This window comes from Rhinopithecus roxellana, chromosome 11 (assembly GCF_007565055.1).
Source record: "Rhinopithecus roxellana isolate Shanxi Qingling chromosome 11, ASM756505v1, whole genome shotgun sequence".
NCBI classification, from domain to species: domain Eukaryota; kingdom Metazoa; phylum Chordata; class Mammalia; order Primates; family Cercopithecidae; genus Rhinopithecus; species Rhinopithecus roxellana.
The window spans coordinates 98,561,778-98,581,477 of NC_044559.1; the positions used below are offsets into that span (position 1 = coordinate 98,561,778).

General features: G+C 38.9%; 1 protein-coding gene across 4 annotated transcripts in view; it reads right to left on the bottom strand.

Moving 5' to 3' along the window:
* Positions 1–911: 911 nt before the first annotated feature.
* Positions 912–19,700, bottom strand: part of ANK3 (ankyrin 3) — a 707,809-nt gene continuing 689,020 nt past the window's right edge. For 2 of the 4 annotated variants that reach the window (XM_010364951.2, XM_010364950.2), the window contains exons 43-44: positions 16,504–16,589; positions 2,511–3,940 (exon numbers count right to left, since the gene is read on the bottom strand). In XM_010364951.2, the coding sequence (XP_010363253.1) occupies positions 16,521–16,589 (69 nt within the window). In that variant the 3' untranslated portion in view covers positions 2,511–3,940; positions 16,504–16,520. Of the gene's footprint in view, positions 3,941–16,503; positions 16,590–17,901; positions 17,962–18,092; positions 18,177–19,700 lie in introns of all 4 variants that reach the window. The other 2 variants (XM_030941096.1, XM_010364953.2) reach the window with 2 other exon arrangements.

Sequence of the window (19,700 nt, forward strand, 5' to 3'; positions counted from 1 at the left end):
TTCATCTCAACTTTGCTATGGAACTCTTTTGGAATTGGTGAGGAGTCTCAGGATGTCCAGTTGGAAATGCAACCCTCAGGGCATTTTATTCCCTAACTCCAGAAGCACTAGGGGCGGAAGAGTAAAAATTCTTCACTTTATGTTCACCTGCTTGCACATATCATATGTAGCTATCAATGAATAAGTGTAGCAGATACAATGGTAAATTTCATTTTACTCTATTTTGAACTATCTGCATTTAATTCTATTAAAGAAACGAAAGCTGTTGGGCTTGTTACTAAGGATACTTACCAGAATCTGCTCTATTATTTAATTTTTGTATTGGTATATATTTAGCCAGGTGACCGTGTAAAGAAATTACACCACTGCCTTCCACCTCGTATTATTAAAATAACTCTTGAAAAGTTTGGTACAAATCTCAATCTTGTAAATGCTTACTTCTGGACAATTTGATCATCAATTCATGAAACAGAAGCAGTGTGATATACCTGCGAGATTACACACCATGTAATATGCCACAGCCTCTTCCAGCAAAGCAAGAATACCAAGACTCACTCAGATAAGAAGTTAGTTTTTGGATCTGGCTTCTTTAGAGAGACTCAGAAGATGCCTTATTATTTTTGTGATTTATTTCTGGGCTTCTCACATATCCCTGTCATACAGCCAAACATGAGCTGATGCTGATAATAGTTTATTGGCCATGGAGAAAATCCTCAGTCTTGATGGAACTCCAGGATGACACCAAATGAACAGCGAGGAACATCAGGATGCCAAAAAAGTCCTTATTTACAGAGGAAAGGAGGCTAGCTGCTTATGTGTTCAATGAAGAAATAGATGCCTCTTAAAAGTATTGAAATAATACTGCATAGTGTATTGCCATAATTTGGCAATGCAGTGATAGCATATTTTAATTTAATAAATTCAATAATTTAGTTAGAATATAAAATGAAAAAAAAAAAACAGCAAATATCCAGAACTTATCAATCACAATTCATTTTTTACAGTAATGTCAATCAATGAAAAGCTTAAATACATATTTATAAGCTGGCAGGCCAAATATTATGTTAGAAATACATAATGTATGTCACATTCAATCCACATATACATGTATAAATATATTCATATACACACATATGCAAGTTAAATCTTGAATGTCATATTTTGGATACTTCTGAGTAAACTTATGACCTTCTGCTTGATTGGAACCAAAGCATATCACATATACCTAAAGTCAAATTTTTGGGTATATAAACACAACTATTTAATACGTAAACAGGTATACATCATTGAGTTTCTGGTTCAGGATAAACACCTTCTCTCAAAGACTGAGTCAGAAATTCGTAACTCTTAGATAGGAAGTTAGGACACCTATATTCTGATCCTGGCTTTACAGGCTCAGAACTTTTGGGGAAAGTTTTTTTTTTTTAAACTTCTCAAGGGTCTAACTTTACCCATCATAAAATAATTTTGGTGCAAGGGTAGTGGCACATTTTTTAATTTGGGATACCATGCAGATGCAACCTAGCCCCATTCTTTATGCAAAGTAGATTATCTGTGCATTTCTTCTGCATTGATAGTGAGTCCTTACTGGGGACAACTCATTCCACTTGGCAACAATCTTTAATGAACAGGCAATATATAACATTGCTGAAAGTCTCTAAGCACTCATTTAATTTTATAAAAGGATCATTACCATCAAAGAAAGACAGTACCTAATTCATAAAGTAGATATAAGGACTAAGTAAGCAAATGGAATGTGCTTAGAACAGAGAATAGCAAGTAGTGAGCACTCCAGTTTTAGTGGTGATGATGACAGTTACTACTATCACTACTACCATATGCTAAGCTGGTAACTAGAATCAAAGTTAAAACAGCCACGGTCTCTGCCTCAGTAGAATTTAGATTCATGCAGTGTATGGGTTGCAAACTCATAGTCAGGATGTACAAATATAAGAAATGAGGCTGTGGCAGTGATACCTGTAGACCCCATACCTGGCTGGAGAGGGCAGGGACAATTTGGCCCCAGCAGGTTGTTACCTTCTGGGAATGAGGTCCATTGTTGCCAAATCTTGCTTTTTAAGAGAAGTTAGCAACTTGATTATGTGAAATCTCCCAACTTGTAAGAATGGACCATAAATGTAAATTAATAAAACAAAACAAATGCTCTGTGGGCTAAAAGCAACTGCATGTTGATGGCTCCTAGAAGTGCCAGTCAAGTTTTTGACATGCTGGCTATAGTATCTCCAATTCTCCACTTTTTGAGATGGCCTGAACAGATGTGGGCAAAATTTACTTGTCAATTAATCTTTAATTCTTGGCTCCCCCAAGAAATGCACAGAATTTATAAGCTGGGAGCTTGCAGGGCACATATGAATGTTAGAGACTGTCATCTCATCAGTGACCACAGAGGCACAAAGAGGACCAACGGGGTGGATTGACCAGGACTCATATGACATGGGATTAGACAACTCCCTTTTGCCAGAAAACACAAGGAGACTGTAGAGCACGGATAGGTGAAGAGTTTAACACAATTTATTTTATGCTTAAATAATCAACTAGGTCATCCAGTGTATGGTTTTTCATACATATGTCATTAGAGCTACGTGTCAATGAATGCTGATTTTATGTGAATATAATCAACAAATTAAAGAATTTCACCAAAACCCAAATAAAAATGCCCTTGAAAACACAGCAGCCTTATTAACCTAATATGACACTGCTAGAATGGTTACAAATGATTGGCTTACTGAAAGGTGTCTACATCTTATAGCCAGTACACAATACAGTAATAATTTTACAGCGTGCTGCCATTCTACTAGCTAAGAATTTCTGTTCAGTCCGTTTTAAATACCCCCAACTGGGGCCTCTTATGAGCACCATCCACCTCTAAAGCGGCAAGCATTTACCCACTTTTAAGCACTAACAGTTAGCATCCCCCCACCCCCTAAAGCAACTACCGTATAGGTTATTTTTTTTTGTTGTTTTTAGGTCATTTCATTGAAAAATTGGCAATAGCAACAAATATTAGATGAAGGGCTTTGTGTGTACAGATAAAATCTTTTGTGTTGCAGTATATTGTAGTGTTTGCAAAATTGGAAAAGATTTAATCAAAATAAGGTGATACACATGCATCAAAATATTAGTATTCTGAAGAAAAAAATTTTTCACAGAACTACAGAATTCCTCATTTTGGGAATTATTTAGATTTGCAGCAGATTTTAAAGATTTGTTTTTCTTTTTAAAATCAAGCTAGCAGTTTTGCATATACAAACATTATAATTGCTAATATACAAGAATCAGTGAAGAGTCCCCCCCCGCCCCGGAATCCCTCCCTCCTCTTCTAGGGTGAAGTCACTTGAGACCCCTATTTGTTAAATGCATTTGCAATATTCTGTTTGTGTTCTAAGAGGCAGTGCCTTATCAACATTTTATTCTATTTTTCTGTTAGAATTTATACAGTGTTATTATTTACAGCAAAACTATCGATGTTTTAAAAAAGAAACAAATAGTGTTTATACCCTGACAGTTTGGGTCCAAGAAAAATAAGGCGAGCTGTTGTAGATTTAGTAATTTTAGTGTTTCTCTGTGATTTGATCATTCCATCTCCTTCTGTCCCTTCCAATGGCAGGAATTTCTTCCTTTTGTAAATGACACCAAATTACTTGAGATAAACTGTTAACAGCATGGCTTCTTGTATATACACTGCATTGCTAATTGCACACGCGCCAATCCGGAAATGAAAGTGATTTCCATGCTCTGTAAATTGGCTCATGCTAAATTAAAATGTGGGTGGTTTTCTTTTCTTTTCTTTTTGCATAAAAAAAATCATGCCATTAATGTGTGGAAGCAGCGAACACACACACACTTCTCGGTGAATTTTTACTTCCTGCTGACATTTCTTCCATGAATTTCTCAATACTGGCAGTAAAAACTTATGATCCTGTGGAAAGACAGTAGATAGTGAGTTTAGCTTTCTTTTTTTCTCTTTTCTTCTTCTTCTTTTTTTTTTTTTTTTTTTTTTTTTAAGAGAACTAGTGTAAGCCTTACTTGCCATTCAACAGAAAAGTCTTAGAGAATAGAGGCCCTCTATTCCCCATGGGGTGGTTTAACATGATGCTGCTACCTGCTTGATGCCTTAGAGGGTGTACTGGAAAGCTCTTAGAAGGCAGTGACCTTTTCTAGGTGACCCTGTGACCTCCAGGAGCTTTGCTTATTCTTGTATTTGTGTTTTGTAATTGTACCAGACCACGTGGTTCAACTTTTTTTTTTTGAGACGGAGTCTTGCTCTGTCACCCAGGCTGGAGTGCAGTGGCCCGAAATTGGCTCACTGCAAGCTCCGCCTCCTGGGTTCACACCATTCTCCTGCCTCAGCCTCCTGAGTAGCTGGGACTGCAGGTGCCCGCCACCATGCCCAGCTAATTTTTTTATTTTTAGTAGAGATGGGATTTCACCGTGTTAGCCAGGATGGTCTCAATCTCCTGACCTCGTGATCTGCCCACCTCAGCCTCCCAAAGTACTGGGATTAGAGGCGTGAGCCACCGTGCCTGGCCCTCAACTTTTATGTAACAAAGTTGTGAGTTGTTTTTGAGTTTCCATGGACCCCCCTAGGTTGAAGGTCACATAATCTGAGCGTGCCCAGATGAACTAAATATGCAACCATAGGAGGAACCTAAGTTTTCAGACTGAGGAGCTAATTAAGAAGCTTATGCCTCATGGCAGGATCCAATCAGATAGAGCCTTGGCGTCACCCCATTGCAGGATCGGTCAGATCATGCCTCATTACCCTACGCTTCTAAAACATGACCCAGCCCCCAGCTTAGAGAGACAGATTTGAGTGGTTCCTCCTGTCTCCTTGTCAGTCAAGTGGCAAAACACCTTTCTCCTGCAAAGCCTGGTGCTTTGGTGTTTGACTTTCCACTGTGCACGGGCAAATACCCAGTTTGGTTCAGTGACAGTTTTAGAGACTGTGTTGGGAAGACCCTCTTCTAGTTCTGTCTGAAGCTCAGGTTATTCAACTGCTTGGGGAAGCCATTTGTAGCCCTTTGGGTCTTAGTCTTATCTGTGAAATGAGGTGGCTGAGAGAGGTAATCTCTGAGACTTCCCTAAACATCAAAATGTAAGGAGTCTGGGACTTCCATGAGCAGAAAGGGCCAATGATATGGAGTCAGGATAAAGCATCTCAGCTATTTCTGAATGCTTTGTAAATCTCTCACTTCTCCAAAAATTCAACTAATTTTTCAAAAGGAGGAAAAGTGTCATTACTTCATTACAATGAAATTTCTTTTCCATAACCAAATTAAAATTAAAGACAAACTTCTACCACTGCCAAGAACTTTAGCTTTTCCTGTCCCCCTGTCAGTCATAATAGGACAAATTAATTTTATTTGAGCTTTTCAGTGGAGGCTCCACTGAGAATGTCTTGTCTTGCTGGAGGATTCCTGCATAAAGCATCTGTGTTTTATAACCAGTCTTACTGTGTCAAAATAAATCATTCTTTGGCAGAGGTTTTCATACTTTTGTGCACTATTGTGGTATGAATTTGCCTTTTCCATAAAATGAAGTTCTTCCCATATATTGTCTCTCCTCCTTGTTCAGTGTGAAAAGCTGACAAACTTGCATGCCTGCCTCAGAACAAGATACAGCTCCTATAAAAATCCTGAGTAAGGCAAGAACAATTTTAAGAATAACCCTGCTCACTCACATATAAACAACAGACTATATTTGCAGATCTAGGACAACCTTTAGAATTCGACTTCTCTTGGGGCCCAGGCGTATTTCCAGTGACCTTGAAGATATTTACTTACCCCAGACAAGTATCTTCCTCTTTAGATGGGTCACCTAGGACACCCTGGTTTATGGAAATATGTTGGGTACAGCACTTCCTCTCTCTGCCCCATTACAGGCCTTGGCTTCCTTTTTAGTATTAAAAGTGCTACTGACCTCCATGCCCCAGGTCACTAATGCTTGGAGCCAAGAACATGAAAGTATCAATTCCTCCTATGTGATTTCAACACCCCTCCCCTGTGACTCTGTGAGGTTCCAAAGAAGAAAAGTGACTCACTTGGGTAGATCATCTTGCAGAGGGTGGGCAAATCAGAAGATGATGATCAGGGTTTCCTCACCTGCTTTTATCATTTAATCCTAATCTTTTAGGCACCAGGCTTCTTAGATGGTCCTATGATAATGTTACTACAGTCTCACTCCCTGCTTTCTCTAAACCCCTCCCCCTGACTTTTTGAAGCTTAATATATAATGTATATACCATACTTCAGCTATTTTAAATACACACCCAGGCTGGAATGGAATGGCATGATCACAGCTAATTGCAACTCCGCCTCCCGGGTTCAAGCCATTCTCCTGTCTCAGCCTCCCGAGTAGCTGGGACTACAGGCGCACGCCACCATGCCCTGCTAATTTTTTGTATTTTTAGTAGAGATGGGTTTTCACCATGTTGGCCAGCCTGGTCTTGTACTCCTGACCTCAAGTGATCCACCTGCCTCGGCCTCCCAAAATGTTGGGATTATAGACATGAGCCACTGTGCCTGGCCTGGCTTGATAATTTTTAATAAATTTATGTAGATGTGTGATCATCACTACTTTTCTCCATGTCTCCTAAAAACCAATCCAACTTCCCAGGTTAATTTTGTAATAAGTAGCAAGGCCTTACTCTTCTCACCTCAATCCAAGCAAATGTTATCTTTCTGGATATATTGGATATGTTTCTATCATTAAAAAAAAGCTATGAATTATGCCTACTTATATTCCAGTAAGGATGATTTGGGTGATTTTTTAAAAGTGGGAGTTAGTTCCTCTTACAAATTTTTCTTTTCTTAGTTATGCAATCAGAGCGTGTTGGTCCCAACCACACTGGGTAGAGGAAGGTCATTCATTGGACAAAAGACTACACCAGGTACCATGTTGCATAAAAAACATGAGAACCTTGGCTAAGTGACTGTGTACTTGCTATAAAAATATTGACACATGGTATAAACTGTGATGACAGTGCCATCTGATGGGAAGGTGTGAGGGCAGAAGCCATCAAGATGACATTTCAGAAATAGAATTTTGAATCATCTCCCTTTTCTGGTTTAGATAATGGATATGAGATAGATGCAGTTACACTTAGGTATCTGTCTTTCTTTGGGTTTTGTATGCTTTTCAAACCTAAAGGTGGGAGAAACTAAATCAGAAAACCAATCATTCCTTTTAGCCATTTCACTGTATTTTTAAGAAACATTTTAAAATATACAAAAACAGGGCCAGGCATGGTGGCTCATGTCTGTAATCCCAGCATCTTAGGAGGCCAAGGCCAGGGCGGGGGCGGATCACCTGAGATCAGGAGTTCAAGACCAGCCTGGACAACATAGTGAAACCCAGTCTCTACTAAAAATACAAAAAATTGGCCAGGCGTGGTGGTGGGCACCTATAATCCCAACTACTCAGGAGGCTGAGGCAGGAGAATTGCTTGAACCCAGGAGGCGGAGGGTGCAGTTAGCCGAGCTCGTGCCATCGCACTCCAGCCTGGAATGACACAGCGAGACTCAGTCTCAAACAGACAAACAAACAAACTTGGAAACAGCATTCACTGGATTTTTGTGGCAGTTGATACTTTACAGTTAACTATGTACTGCATACATTCAAGTCAGGAGCATGCTCTGGTACAGAACTGATTTGTCTTTTATAGGCGAATGGACATACCTATGGATTTTAGACCCTCATGCCTAGCTTTAAAAAGGGTCTCCTATCTTTGATTTGGCATTTGAAGCTCTCTGGTCCAGCCCAATGAACCTTTTTAGACTTAATTCCTATTGTCCTCCACTGAGGACAGATTGTTTTGCAATCTCTAGTGGTTCTCAAACTTGGTTGCACATTAGAATTACCTGGGAAAATTAAAACAACAATATCCAGGCCACATCCCATACCAGTTTATATAGAATTTTTCGGGATAGGGCCCAGCATCAAAAATTTTTAAACACTCTAGATAATTTGAGAGCCAGTCAAATGTTCTGGAGCAGTGCTTCTCAAAGTTTAATCTGCATTACGTAGGAGTCTTTGAGTGCAGATTCTGATTCAGTAGGTCAGTGTGTCTGAAATTCTGTTCTTATTTATTTATTTTTGAGATGGAGTCTTGCTCTGTTGCCCAGGCTGGAGTGCAAAGGCATGTTCTTGGCTCACTGCAACCTCCGCCTTCCGAGTTCAAGCGATTCTCCTGCTTCAGCCGCCTGAGTAGCTGGGATTAAAGGTGCCCACCATCATGCCTGGCTCATTTTTTGTATTTTTAGTAGAGATGGGACTTCACCATGTTGGCCAGGGTGGTCTTGAACTCCTGACCTCAGGTGATCTGCCCGCCTCGATCTCTCAAAGTGTTAGGATTACATCATGCCCAGCCTGAAATTCTGTATTTCTAACAGACTTTCAGGCATGCTAGTCATGCTGATACTGTGGTCCACAGACTTCACTTTGAGGATCTAGATTACATGCCAGGTATCAACTACAAATTGTTTTCCCACTTCATTGTCTTTGCTCATGATTTTGTATCCACCTATACTTGCTTCTCTGATCATCATCTGTGGCTAACTCCTCTTCTACCCTTCAAATTTGTTTCAAATGCCACCTTGAAAGTTCAGACTTCACTCTTCCTAAAGAAATCCACCTTTGTAGTTCAACTCGTACTCATCTTTAAGACTTAGCTGTGTCATGGCTTAAGGAAAGCCTGAGGCCACTGAGGACAGAGAGGTCTTTACTCTAGTTCTCTGTTTCTCTGCCTATCCACCTCTCCCTTTCCCTTCTTTTCTCTTTTTCCTTCTCTGTAGTTACAGAAATCATGGACTAAGACTTTTTTCTAAAAATTAATTTTAATTACTTTATGTAACTAAAATAAACTACAGTGCAGTTTTAATGTAATTCCCAATTCAGGTAGCTTTGTTTTTCACTAATACCAAGAAATAGGGCTTTTTTGTTTGTTCTTTTCTGTTCACTTGTGATCAAAAAGTATCTTAAGTTAAAGGGCTAGAAAAAAATACTGGAAAACTGTTCATGTTTTAGCAGTGAGAGAAAAACATTTTTATTAGGTAAAGGTATTTATTGTAAACTGTTCTAAAGTGGGTTAGCTAATTTAATCCTAATAACCGTGAGGTACTATTACTTTTTTCCATTTTATAGATAAGAAAAGGGAGCCACAAAGCTTTTATTTATTTATTTTTTAATTAATTTAGTTTTTTTGAGATGAAGTTTTGCTCTGTCGCCCAGGCTGGAGTACAGTGGTACGATCTTGGCTCGATGCAACCTCTGCCTCCTGGGTTCAAGCAATTCTGCCTCAGCCTCCTGAGTAGCTGGGACCACAGGCACGTGCTACCACAGGCGCGTGCTACCATGCCTGGCTAATTTTTGTCTTTTTAGTAGAAATGGGCAGGGTTTCACCATGTTGGCCAGGCTGGTCTCTAACTTCTGACCTCAGGTGATCCACCTGCCTCGGCCTCCCAAAGTGCTGGGACTATACTGTGTCCGGCCAAAAAGAGAGCCATAAAGTTCTCTTAAATAGCGAACTCAAGGTTACACAGTTAATATATAGTGGAGCCAGAAATGGAAATCAAGCCTCTAGCTCTTATCTTGAAGCCAAGGCTTTTGTTAATAGGAATTTTTTAAGGGTAAGAAAAATAAAAAATATATAATACAAAAACGTATTTACTCTATATGAATTCTGGTAAAATATTCGGGAGGACAGGGCCCTGAATTTGTAGTGAAGCAATTCAGTCCATAGCTCTGACTTCTGAGAATCAGACTCAGGAAATCCAGACCTGTCATTAACTGCACTCAGCCTTAGAGATTTTGCTGTCTCCTTGTCACTGTTAATTCCTTGGTAAAGAGGAAAAAGAATACCTGCTTTACTAATTTCCTAGGGCTACTATGAGAAACAGGTGATGTGGAATAATAGAAACTTTTCTGAAGTGTAAACCACCATCACATGCAGAGGATTTCACACTGCTGTTCTCACTCCTCCCAATACTATATTCTAGCATCACTGGCTGCTGCTTCTTAGTCCACCAGCTTATGTAATCCAAAGCCCTTCAAGGTTCTATTTTGGTTCTCTTAATACTAGTAATAGGTGACACTTATTGAGTGCTTACTAAGGAGGGTCATGGTTGGAGTTCTGCAGGAAGAGAGAGGTCAGAGGCAATTTTATTTAGTTTAGTTGAGTTGAGTTGAGTTGAGTTGAGTTGAGTTTAGTTTAGTTTAGTTTAGTTTGAGATGGAGTCTTACTCTGTCACCCAGGCTGGAGTGCAGTGGTGCGATCTCGGCTCACTGCAAGCTCCACCTCCCAGGTTCACACCACTCTCCTGCCTCAGCCTCCCTAGTAGCTGGGACTATAGGCACCCGCTATCACGCCCGGCTATTTTTTTTTTTTTTGTATTTTTAGTAGAGATGGGGTTTCACTGTGTTAGCCAGGATAGTCTCGATCTCCTGACCTCGTGATCCACCTGCCTCAGCCTCTTAAAGTGCCGGGATTACAGGTGTGAGCTACTGCATCCGGCTGAGGAAATTTTTTTAAACTCTGAAATGTTGCTTTTGAGGACTCAACTTTTGAGCCCCTTCTTGGCTTACTTCAGCTTTCTCCCTAGGTAATCACATCCATTCACTGGTGTTCAATACCCAGGTCTTTTGTGATAATTCCCACATTTTGATATGCACAGCCCCAACTTTTCCTCAGAGCTTCGGACTTGTGTATGTAACATAAATACTTGGATGTCTCATAGCATTTCAAACTCAAGTCCAAGCCTGAATGCCTGCCACTCTTCTTAAAACTCATTCCTCTTCCACTTCTGCTTCTTTCTCTATCATCTAGTTGCTTAACCAGAAATCTAGGAGTCATTTTTGACTCAATGGTTCTTCTCCACTTTGCCCACCACACTAATCTATCAAGTGCTGTCAGTCTTCCCAGCCAAAGCTACCATTATAGCTTAGTTGAACTGAAGCAGTAATTTCCTAATTGGTTACCTTCATTTTATTCTTGTCCCCCTATCCATTCTCTACATAGTCCGTGCTCTTAATTTTTTTTTTAAAGAGGGAAAAAAGACCAAGTTAGGTCCTTGCTTAAAATCCTTCAGAGGCTTCAAATTCTTTTATGCACATACACACACACAAAATTATTTTAAATTCAAGGGTACATGTGCAGGTTTGTTACAGATTATTTTGTAACCCAGGTACTAAGCCTAGTACCCAATAGCTAATTTTTCCTCTCCTCTCCCCTCTCCCCGTCTAGTAGACCCCAGTGTCTGTTGTTTCCCTTTTTGTGTCCATGTGTTCTCATCATTTAACTTCCACTAAATGAGAACATACAGTATTTGGTTTTCTGTTCCTGGTTAGTTGGCTAACCAGGTTAGCAATTTTGGTTAGTTTGCTAAGGATAATGGTCTCTAGCTCTATCCATGTTCCTGCAAAGGACATGATCTCGCTCTTTTTTTTTTTATAGCTGCATAGTATTCCGTGGTGTATGTGTGTGTACCACATTTTCTTTATCCAGTCTACCATTGATGGGCATTTAGGTTGATTCCATGTCTTTGCTATTGTGAATAGTGCTGCAGTGAACATATGTGTGCATGTGTCTTTGTGATAGAACAGTTTATATTCCTTTGGGTATATACACCCAGTAATGGGATTGCTGGATCAAATGGTAGTTTTGTTTTTAGCTCTTTGAGGAACTGCCACACCGCTTTCCACAATGGTTGAACTAATTTACACTCCCACCAACAGTGTAAAAATGTTTCCTTTTCTCCACAACCTTGCCAGCACCTGTTATTTTTTGAGTTTTTAATAATAGCCATTCTGACTGGTGTGACATGGTATCTCATTGTGGTTTTAATGTGCAATTCTCTAATGATCAGTGATGTTAACCTTTTATTCATATGCTTGTTGGCTGCATGCATGTTTTCTTTTGAAAAGTGTCTGTGCATGGCTGGGCACCGTGGCTCACACCTGTAATTCCAGCACTTTGGGAGGCCAAGGTGAGTGGATCACTTGAGTTCAGGAGTTTGAGACCACCCTGGCCAACATGGTGAAACCCCGTCTCTATGAAAAATACAAAAATTAGCTTGGCATAGTAGCATCTGCCTGTAATCCCAGTTACTCAGAAGGCTGAGGCACGAGAATCGCTTGAACGCGGGAGGCAGAGGTTGCAGTGAGCTGAGATTGTGCTACTGCACTCCAGCCTGGGCAACAGGTGAGACTGTCTCAAAAATACAAGAAAAAACAAAAAGCGTCTGTTCATGTTCTTTGCTTACTTTTTAATGGAGTGGGTTGTTTTTTGCTTGTAAAAAGCAAAAATTGACAAACTGGACCTAATTAAGGAGCTTCTGCACAGCAAAAGAAACTATCAACAGAATAAAGAGACAACCTACATAATGGAAGAAAATATTTGCTAACTATGCATCTGACAAAAGTCTAACATCCAGCATCTAAAAGGAACTTAAATTCCCTTTAGAATGAAATCTAAATCCTTTCCTCTGGCCTACAGGGCTCTGAATGATGGTGTGGCCTTTTTTTTTTTTTTTTTTTTTTTAATGTTTTCTTGTGCCTATCTTACCTACCACCAGCTCACCTAACATATTTGAAGAAATGAAAGATCACACACCAATCTTACATATTTGAAGAAATGAAAGATCATACACTGATCTTACATATTTGAAGAAATGAAAGATCATACACTGATCTTTCATTTCTTCAAATATGTTAGGCCTATTTCCCACCTCAGGGTCCTTACACATGTTGTACTCTTTGCTTGGGGTCCTCTTCTTCTCCATTATTTTCATAATTGGTGCCACCCATGATGTCTTAAATGTCACGATTTTAGAGAGACCTTCCCTAGCCCCCAAGTCTAAGTACATTCTCACATTCTTTCATTGGATCCTGGACTTTGTATTTTCAGTGTTTAAACATTTGTACCATTTCTTTTTCCCATTTATGACTGGGAGATCCAGAAAGACAGGGACCATGGAGCATTTATTCACTATTGTAAATCTAGTCCTTCCACTTTAAGCCAGGCAGATGGCCAAATATTGTTAACTTTTTGGCCTCAGATAAAGGGCTGCCTTGACAAGCGTCAGCACTCTTGCCACTCTTGGCTTACACATGGCTGTGAGAACTTGAGCATTTTCCTAGAAGAGGTTTAGAACACAGTATGTGTCATGGAAGTCTTTGTCATGGCTTAAATGACCTTTTATCTGGGGATCTTCCCTTGCTATGACCTCTCTAATCAGCCCCCGTTTTTGGTATTTGAAGTAAAACTCTAGAGATTTAGAAATGAAGTCTTGCTTTGTTAAGAAAAAAGAATAAAAAAAATGAGTCCTTTCACTGTGTAGAGTAAGAAGAAATTTACGATGGGTTGCTCTTGTACCTGCATTTGATTCAGAATTTGCTTTTGGGTCTCTAATGATCAAATACTATTTATTAATATAAGTAGTAGTTAAGATCTATGTTCTAGATAAGTTCCAATTTTATTCTTTTGCTCCCTAGCTGTAGTACCTTGAGTAAATCATTTAAGTTTTCTAAACCTCAGTTTCCCCATTTTTTTAAAAAAGGGGTTGGGGGATAGTTGTATTTACCTTATGGCATTGTTTTGGGGATTTCCTAAGGTAATATATAATTATTTACCTAGTGCCTGACATATAGCAATCATTTCACAGAAGATGACTATTATTATTCTTTGTAAATACTTTTAGAGAGATAGCTTAATGTAATAGAAAGAACGTTAATAATCTTGACTTCAAGTCTTAGCTCTACCAGTCATAAACTGTGTGAAGGCAGAAACATCATTTGACCTGTCCGAGCCTTAATATCCTCATCTGTAAAAGGCCACAAGCAAAATGGCCTGACTTGCTGTAAGGATTAAATAAGATAAAAATGTAAATGTACTTTGTAAACTATAAATCACTATATACTATGTACAAATCTTGGAAGTCATTGGCTTTTCTCTTTAAAAATAGGATGGTTATGACTCAATATTAAAGAAAAGCAGGTACAGAGTTCAGATAGCTCAAAATTCAACTGGTTCTACAATGGGAAATACAAATTTTGATGTTACCATCTAAGACACAGTCATATTTGGCAGCATTCTACTTGCTTAGTTATTTTGTCTTTTTTTTTTTTTTTAAAGAGGCAGCCAGCATGACTATAAAAACTCTCGCTATAGTTGCAAGTCGATTTTTCTGGAGCACATATATTCAGCCTCCTGGAATTCCAGGCAGTATTCTTGGACTCATTCCCTAAGTTCACTTATGGAAGGTAAACACTACCTGGAAAGTAAAATTAGGCTTGTCAAGTCACTGTTCTTTCAGTCTGACACATTGTTTGCTTTAGCTGAAGTTATTTTCACATTCATATGAATCTAACCAACGTTCTCTCTCCTTTGAGTGGTGCAGCGAGTCTGACAACTTCTTTACAGGATGATTATTTAAAAATTTAAAACCTCCTTTATATTTAGTGAGCAAGCTGTTTTTAAATGAACACAGTCTAAAGGACCCTGGAAGCACAGCACTGTCATATTTTTTGTGTCATTTATTCACAGATATTAGGAATATGTCATTGCAGAAAATGGCTCAGCTGGTGTAGGTAGCCTTTTTGGGTCTTTTCCACTTGGAGCCTGAGAATATGATTGAACAAGTGGCTAAACTTTAGGGGCATACTTCAGTTGACTGAATTTTTTTCTACTTTCGTTTCATTTTTCACTTAGAATTGCATGAATGGATGAATTCAAGATAATAAACTCATGCTTAGTATTTTGTGGATCTGCTATAGAGTGGTCTTTCACCAGGTTCAGCAGTAGGGCATGCATAGGAGCAGGTTCATTCTAGATACCACTACATTGATGTCGTCCTTCATTTTCTCATCTTGGATCCTTCTTATCCAATAAAAACCAAGTTGTGTTGATATTTTTTGATTTAGCCATCCTCACTGCCAAGCTAGCTTCTGCAATAGTCTCTCAACAGGTTTTCCATTCATCTACCAGTGCCCCTTCCAATTCATTAATTACTCGGCATTTAGAGCGAGTGATGCAGAACATAAACTGGATCCTACCTCACTCTTGCCTAAAATCCCTTCGTGCTTTCCCACTGCCTTTTGGGTACAGCCCAGAAGCCTTACAGAGATGACTGACTCCTACTCATTCTTTAAAATTCAGCTCAAACATCATTCTCAAGGAAACCTTCCCCGTCACCTCTGACCCAGGTTAAGTCTCTGGCAAACAAGTGGACACTGGAGGCAGCTTGTTTGGGTTTGTATCCTAGTTCTGCCACTTTTTACTTTTATGAGCTTTGGGCAATTTATGTAACCACTTTGGGCCTGTTTCCTCATCTATCAAACGGGGATGATGAAGGCCTTATCCAAGAGGGCTGGCTGTGAGGATTGCCTGAAGAGCACACAGAAAACACTGGGAAGAGGATGTGTAGTAAACATTCTTTCCAGAATGCTCTGCAGTTCTTAGTGGTTTTCTCACTGCCATTAAACAGTCATGTGAGAAAGTCTCAAAGAAATTAAGTAAATGTTATACTGAATAAACAAATGATAAGGCTGGGGGGCGGGGAGGGAGAATTGAGAACTTATCTGGACCTTAGTTAGTTCACATATAAAATTACAGGCAGTGAAACTAGGTTACTTCCCAGCTACTTCCCTCAGCACTCTGCATACCACTATTCTGGCAAGTAAGGAACAGCAGATGCATGAAAATGAAAACTAGAATCTGTTTGCTCTTTCTTACTAATTTAACCTGTGGGTCTAAGAGGACTGGAGGTGAACTAAAGAAATGATTTTGCTTTACCTTACAAACTATAGAGGACTTTCTTTTTCACCCCAAATGGCCTTTCTAATTGTAGCTAAGTAGAAATAAATAGGACAATGTAAAAGGAAAACAATGTGATCTATAAAGATAAGTCCAGGCAAATGTAAACAAAGCTCACTTACTAAACATTTAACTTAAAAAATAAACAATAGTGCCATTAACCTCCTATTTTGTCCTTTTGTTTACATAAAACACCAGATAGATATGTCATTTAATTTAGACTTGGAAACTCACTTTATTTCAACCAAAATGATATCCTCAGATGCTGTTCTGCTAAAATGGTGAAAGGCTGGATCAATAAAACTCTCAGAGTGTAACTGTAAGAATTATTTGTTGCCAAATAGTCTTCCTGTTAGACTGTATAAGGCTATTGTATTTCATAGTGAGCCTTTACTCTTATCACTATTTATATTTGCTCCTGAAAACATAATTTACAATAAAATTGCTGCCTAATTTATGAGGAGAAAGTTAATGGACTGTGAAACCGAAGTCAAGTTTCATTGTGTATATATATGCAAACATAAACAGAACTTGAACAACTTCGTATTTGATTTTCAAAGCTGGAATTCAGTGAAAAGGAAAGGACGGGGAAAAACCTGAATCACTTATTTAGTGAAATTTGTAAGTTTCACAGGAATTTAAGTCCTACTGTTGTTGATATGAACACACCTCACCTTGACTGACTTCACTGTTACGAGTGGCTCTTCTTTTCCACGTGCCGGATTTCGTTCTTTGTTTTCACCTTAAAACCTTCTCCCTGCTTTAAAAGGAATGTACATATTAAGATTTCATAGTAAAAGAGTTTTAGTTATAAAGCAGTCCCATTCTGATCCTTGGAGGCTGGATTAGGACAAGTGAAACAGTTTAAAGCACTTTGTCACTTCATGTCCAAAAATACATACAATCTTTAGCTTAGCCACACAGTTTAGCATCATCAAGGCAAGCTAGAGAGCACTGTCAAAATGAATACAACATAATTGTACTCGACAATAATTCAGTAGGTTAGTGATAAATCAAAATAATGAGCAGCCTGTCCATTTCCTATAGTAGGCTAAAAGAAATCATCACCACAGCTCACAAGGCGGCAGAATTGTAAGCAATCTGTTGCAATGAGACTCAAACTTCTTAGTTAAGTACTAATCCATGGAAATGCTGTTGATCCGAGGGACTATTTTTTAGTGGAATTGCCAATGACTTCCTCTTACTGTCACACCAAGGAAGCATCTATTTTCGATAAACAAATCCTCTCTCTTCACTGTATTCTCGGGAATACAGCTTCCCGAGAGCAAGGCTGTGGCGCAAATACTCAGTTTTTACTCTATTTTTAACAGCAAACAAATGAAGCCTTTTCAATTTTCTGATTTGCGCTTCTGATAAATTTTCAGTTTACTTTTTCTAATGTAAACATAGTCTATTGAAGTTTCTATTTTTAAATTGAAAAGGGTAGAGATCCGAGAAACAAGTGAAAAATAGCCAGAGATGTTTTCTCTGAGAGAAAGGGGTTGATTGGAGGGATTCTTTAACTGGCACATTGGAAATGGGCTGTTATAAACCCAAAGAGGGGAACTCCCTCCTTAGATTAAGATGGAGGAATTCAGATTTCCCACAGAACGTGCTGGAAAGAGAAAATGTGTGGATCTGATGTGCAGATCTTGAACTGAGCCTTTTGCCATTCTAACTTTTAAAACCTGTGCTTTTGGAGTGTTCTCCACCCATGTCCCAACAGACACTCAGCTGAAGGCCAAGCCCTGGGTGAGGCTGAGGCACTGCTCTGAGGTTTGGTGGTGAAAGGTTTTATCTTCTTTCTCCCTCAAACTGGCACATTCTGTCCCCTATAAATGACCTTATCTCTGTGAAAATTCTGAAGACAGTAAAAAAAAAAAAAAAGTATGCAACAAAGAATGTTAGGAAGAAAAGTATTTTTCTTTGACTCTGATCAAATGCATAAGATGTCAAAAGCAGCAAACACTTCAAGCTGCCACACTGCAGATGCCAGCCTGTTAGCAGCAATTTCTAGGGAGCGCACAAAGCTTTTGTCCTCTACATTCTCTTTGGCAATCCCTCTCCATTACCACATCATCATGTTTTCTCTCTTGTGGGATAACAATTCGTCTTAATACTTTCCGAGTGATCTGTAGGAAGTAATGGTGAAAAGTAGAGATTTTTCTATTTCAGGAGGTGACACTACAGCACAAAAGTAGCAGAGTTTTTAATGCAGAAAATCTAAATTCCAAGAGAAGCATGAAATCTCAATGATGATTACTTTTCTGGTGATGAGGTTGCCTTCTTCATCAGTAAATTGTTCTTCTGTGACAGATTCACCAGGAATGTTTTTTGCTTCCTCTCCCTAAAGGATGTGGCATAAAGATTAGCAACATACTAGATGGAGAAATCACACTAATCCAAACACCACACACATGCTCTGGAATTTTAGAGAAAGAAGTTGTAAATTCTACTTGCTACTCCAGTGCAAGGGAAAAAGGCTGACTTCACTGACAGTTATTTAGCAGTCAACAACATTCAAACATTAAACCTCAAGGATGTATAAGAGTGATGGTTAGCAACAGACTTCAGAAGGAAGAATTTGAAAATACATAATTATAGGATGCAGTTACACACTGTAAACCAAAAGGCTTCATATGTTGAAACAAATTTTTTTTTTTTTTTTTTTTTTTTTTTTTTTTTTTTTTTTTGAGGCGGAGTCTCGCTCTGTCGCCCGGTCTGGAGTGCAGTGGCCAGATCTCAGCTCACTGCAAGCTCCGCCTCCCGGGTTTACGCCATTCTCCTGCCTCAGGCTCCCGAGGAGCTGGGACTACAGGCGCCTGCCACCTCGCCCGGCTAGTTTTTGTATTTTTAGTAGAGACGGGGTTTCACCGTGTTAGCCAGGATGGTCTTGATCTCCTGACCTCGTGATCCGCCCGTCTCGGCCTCCCAAAGTGCTGGGATTACAGGCTTGAGCCACCGCGCCCGGCCATGTTGAAACAAATTTTAGCCAAGGATTAGAGCTCTGATTAGACTGTCTCTGAGCACTGTTTTTTTCTTCATTAGTTCTACCAAATCTCTAGAGATTTTTGTGGATTGAGTTTTATCTAACTTGAACTAAGATAGTACCTTAGTTTGGACATGATATTTATCACTCTGGTTTATTTAAAAATTCATTCATTAAAGATAATACATACATTTTTTGAAAGATTATGAAAAAAGCTGAGGGTACAGAGAGAATCTTGTTTTAAAGACTGAATCTTTCATAGCTCTTAAAATAAGTGAGAATAACTGTGTCTGATATAGTACATAGTTTATACACTGAAGTATCTTCATTGCTATAGGTAAAAAAAATAGATAAAATCAATACCAAGGGAATTTAAGATGATATCTTCTGATCTATGCACCCACAATCTGTAAGAACATAAAGTTGTTTTGTAATAAAAAAAAATAATGAGAACAAAACAATAGTGTTTTAGTCTTTATTCTGTCATTTAAAGTCAGAATTGCCTCTCTACTGGCTGTAACATATGGCAGTCATAGAATGTGCTCACCATTGGCTGGCATTGACAAAATTATCAGAGCCACTATCTTTTACATTCCAGTAACACAGAGTTAGAATCTGGCTTTCTGGTTTGTTATCTAATTTTGGAGGGGAAACTCTGAGAGGTCTCACTCTGAGTTTTAAAAATAGAATACATTCTTAACTCTTCAGGGTGGGTGCCTATTTTCCTGTTCATAGACAGCTTGGTGGATTTAGATGGCTCCACAGTATCTCTCCACTAGCTCTATGATTGTATAATAAGACAAACTACTCAGCAAAAGTAGAACCATATCTGCAATACATTACCTTCATTTGTGTTTAACTTAAGATATGTGCCACTAATAG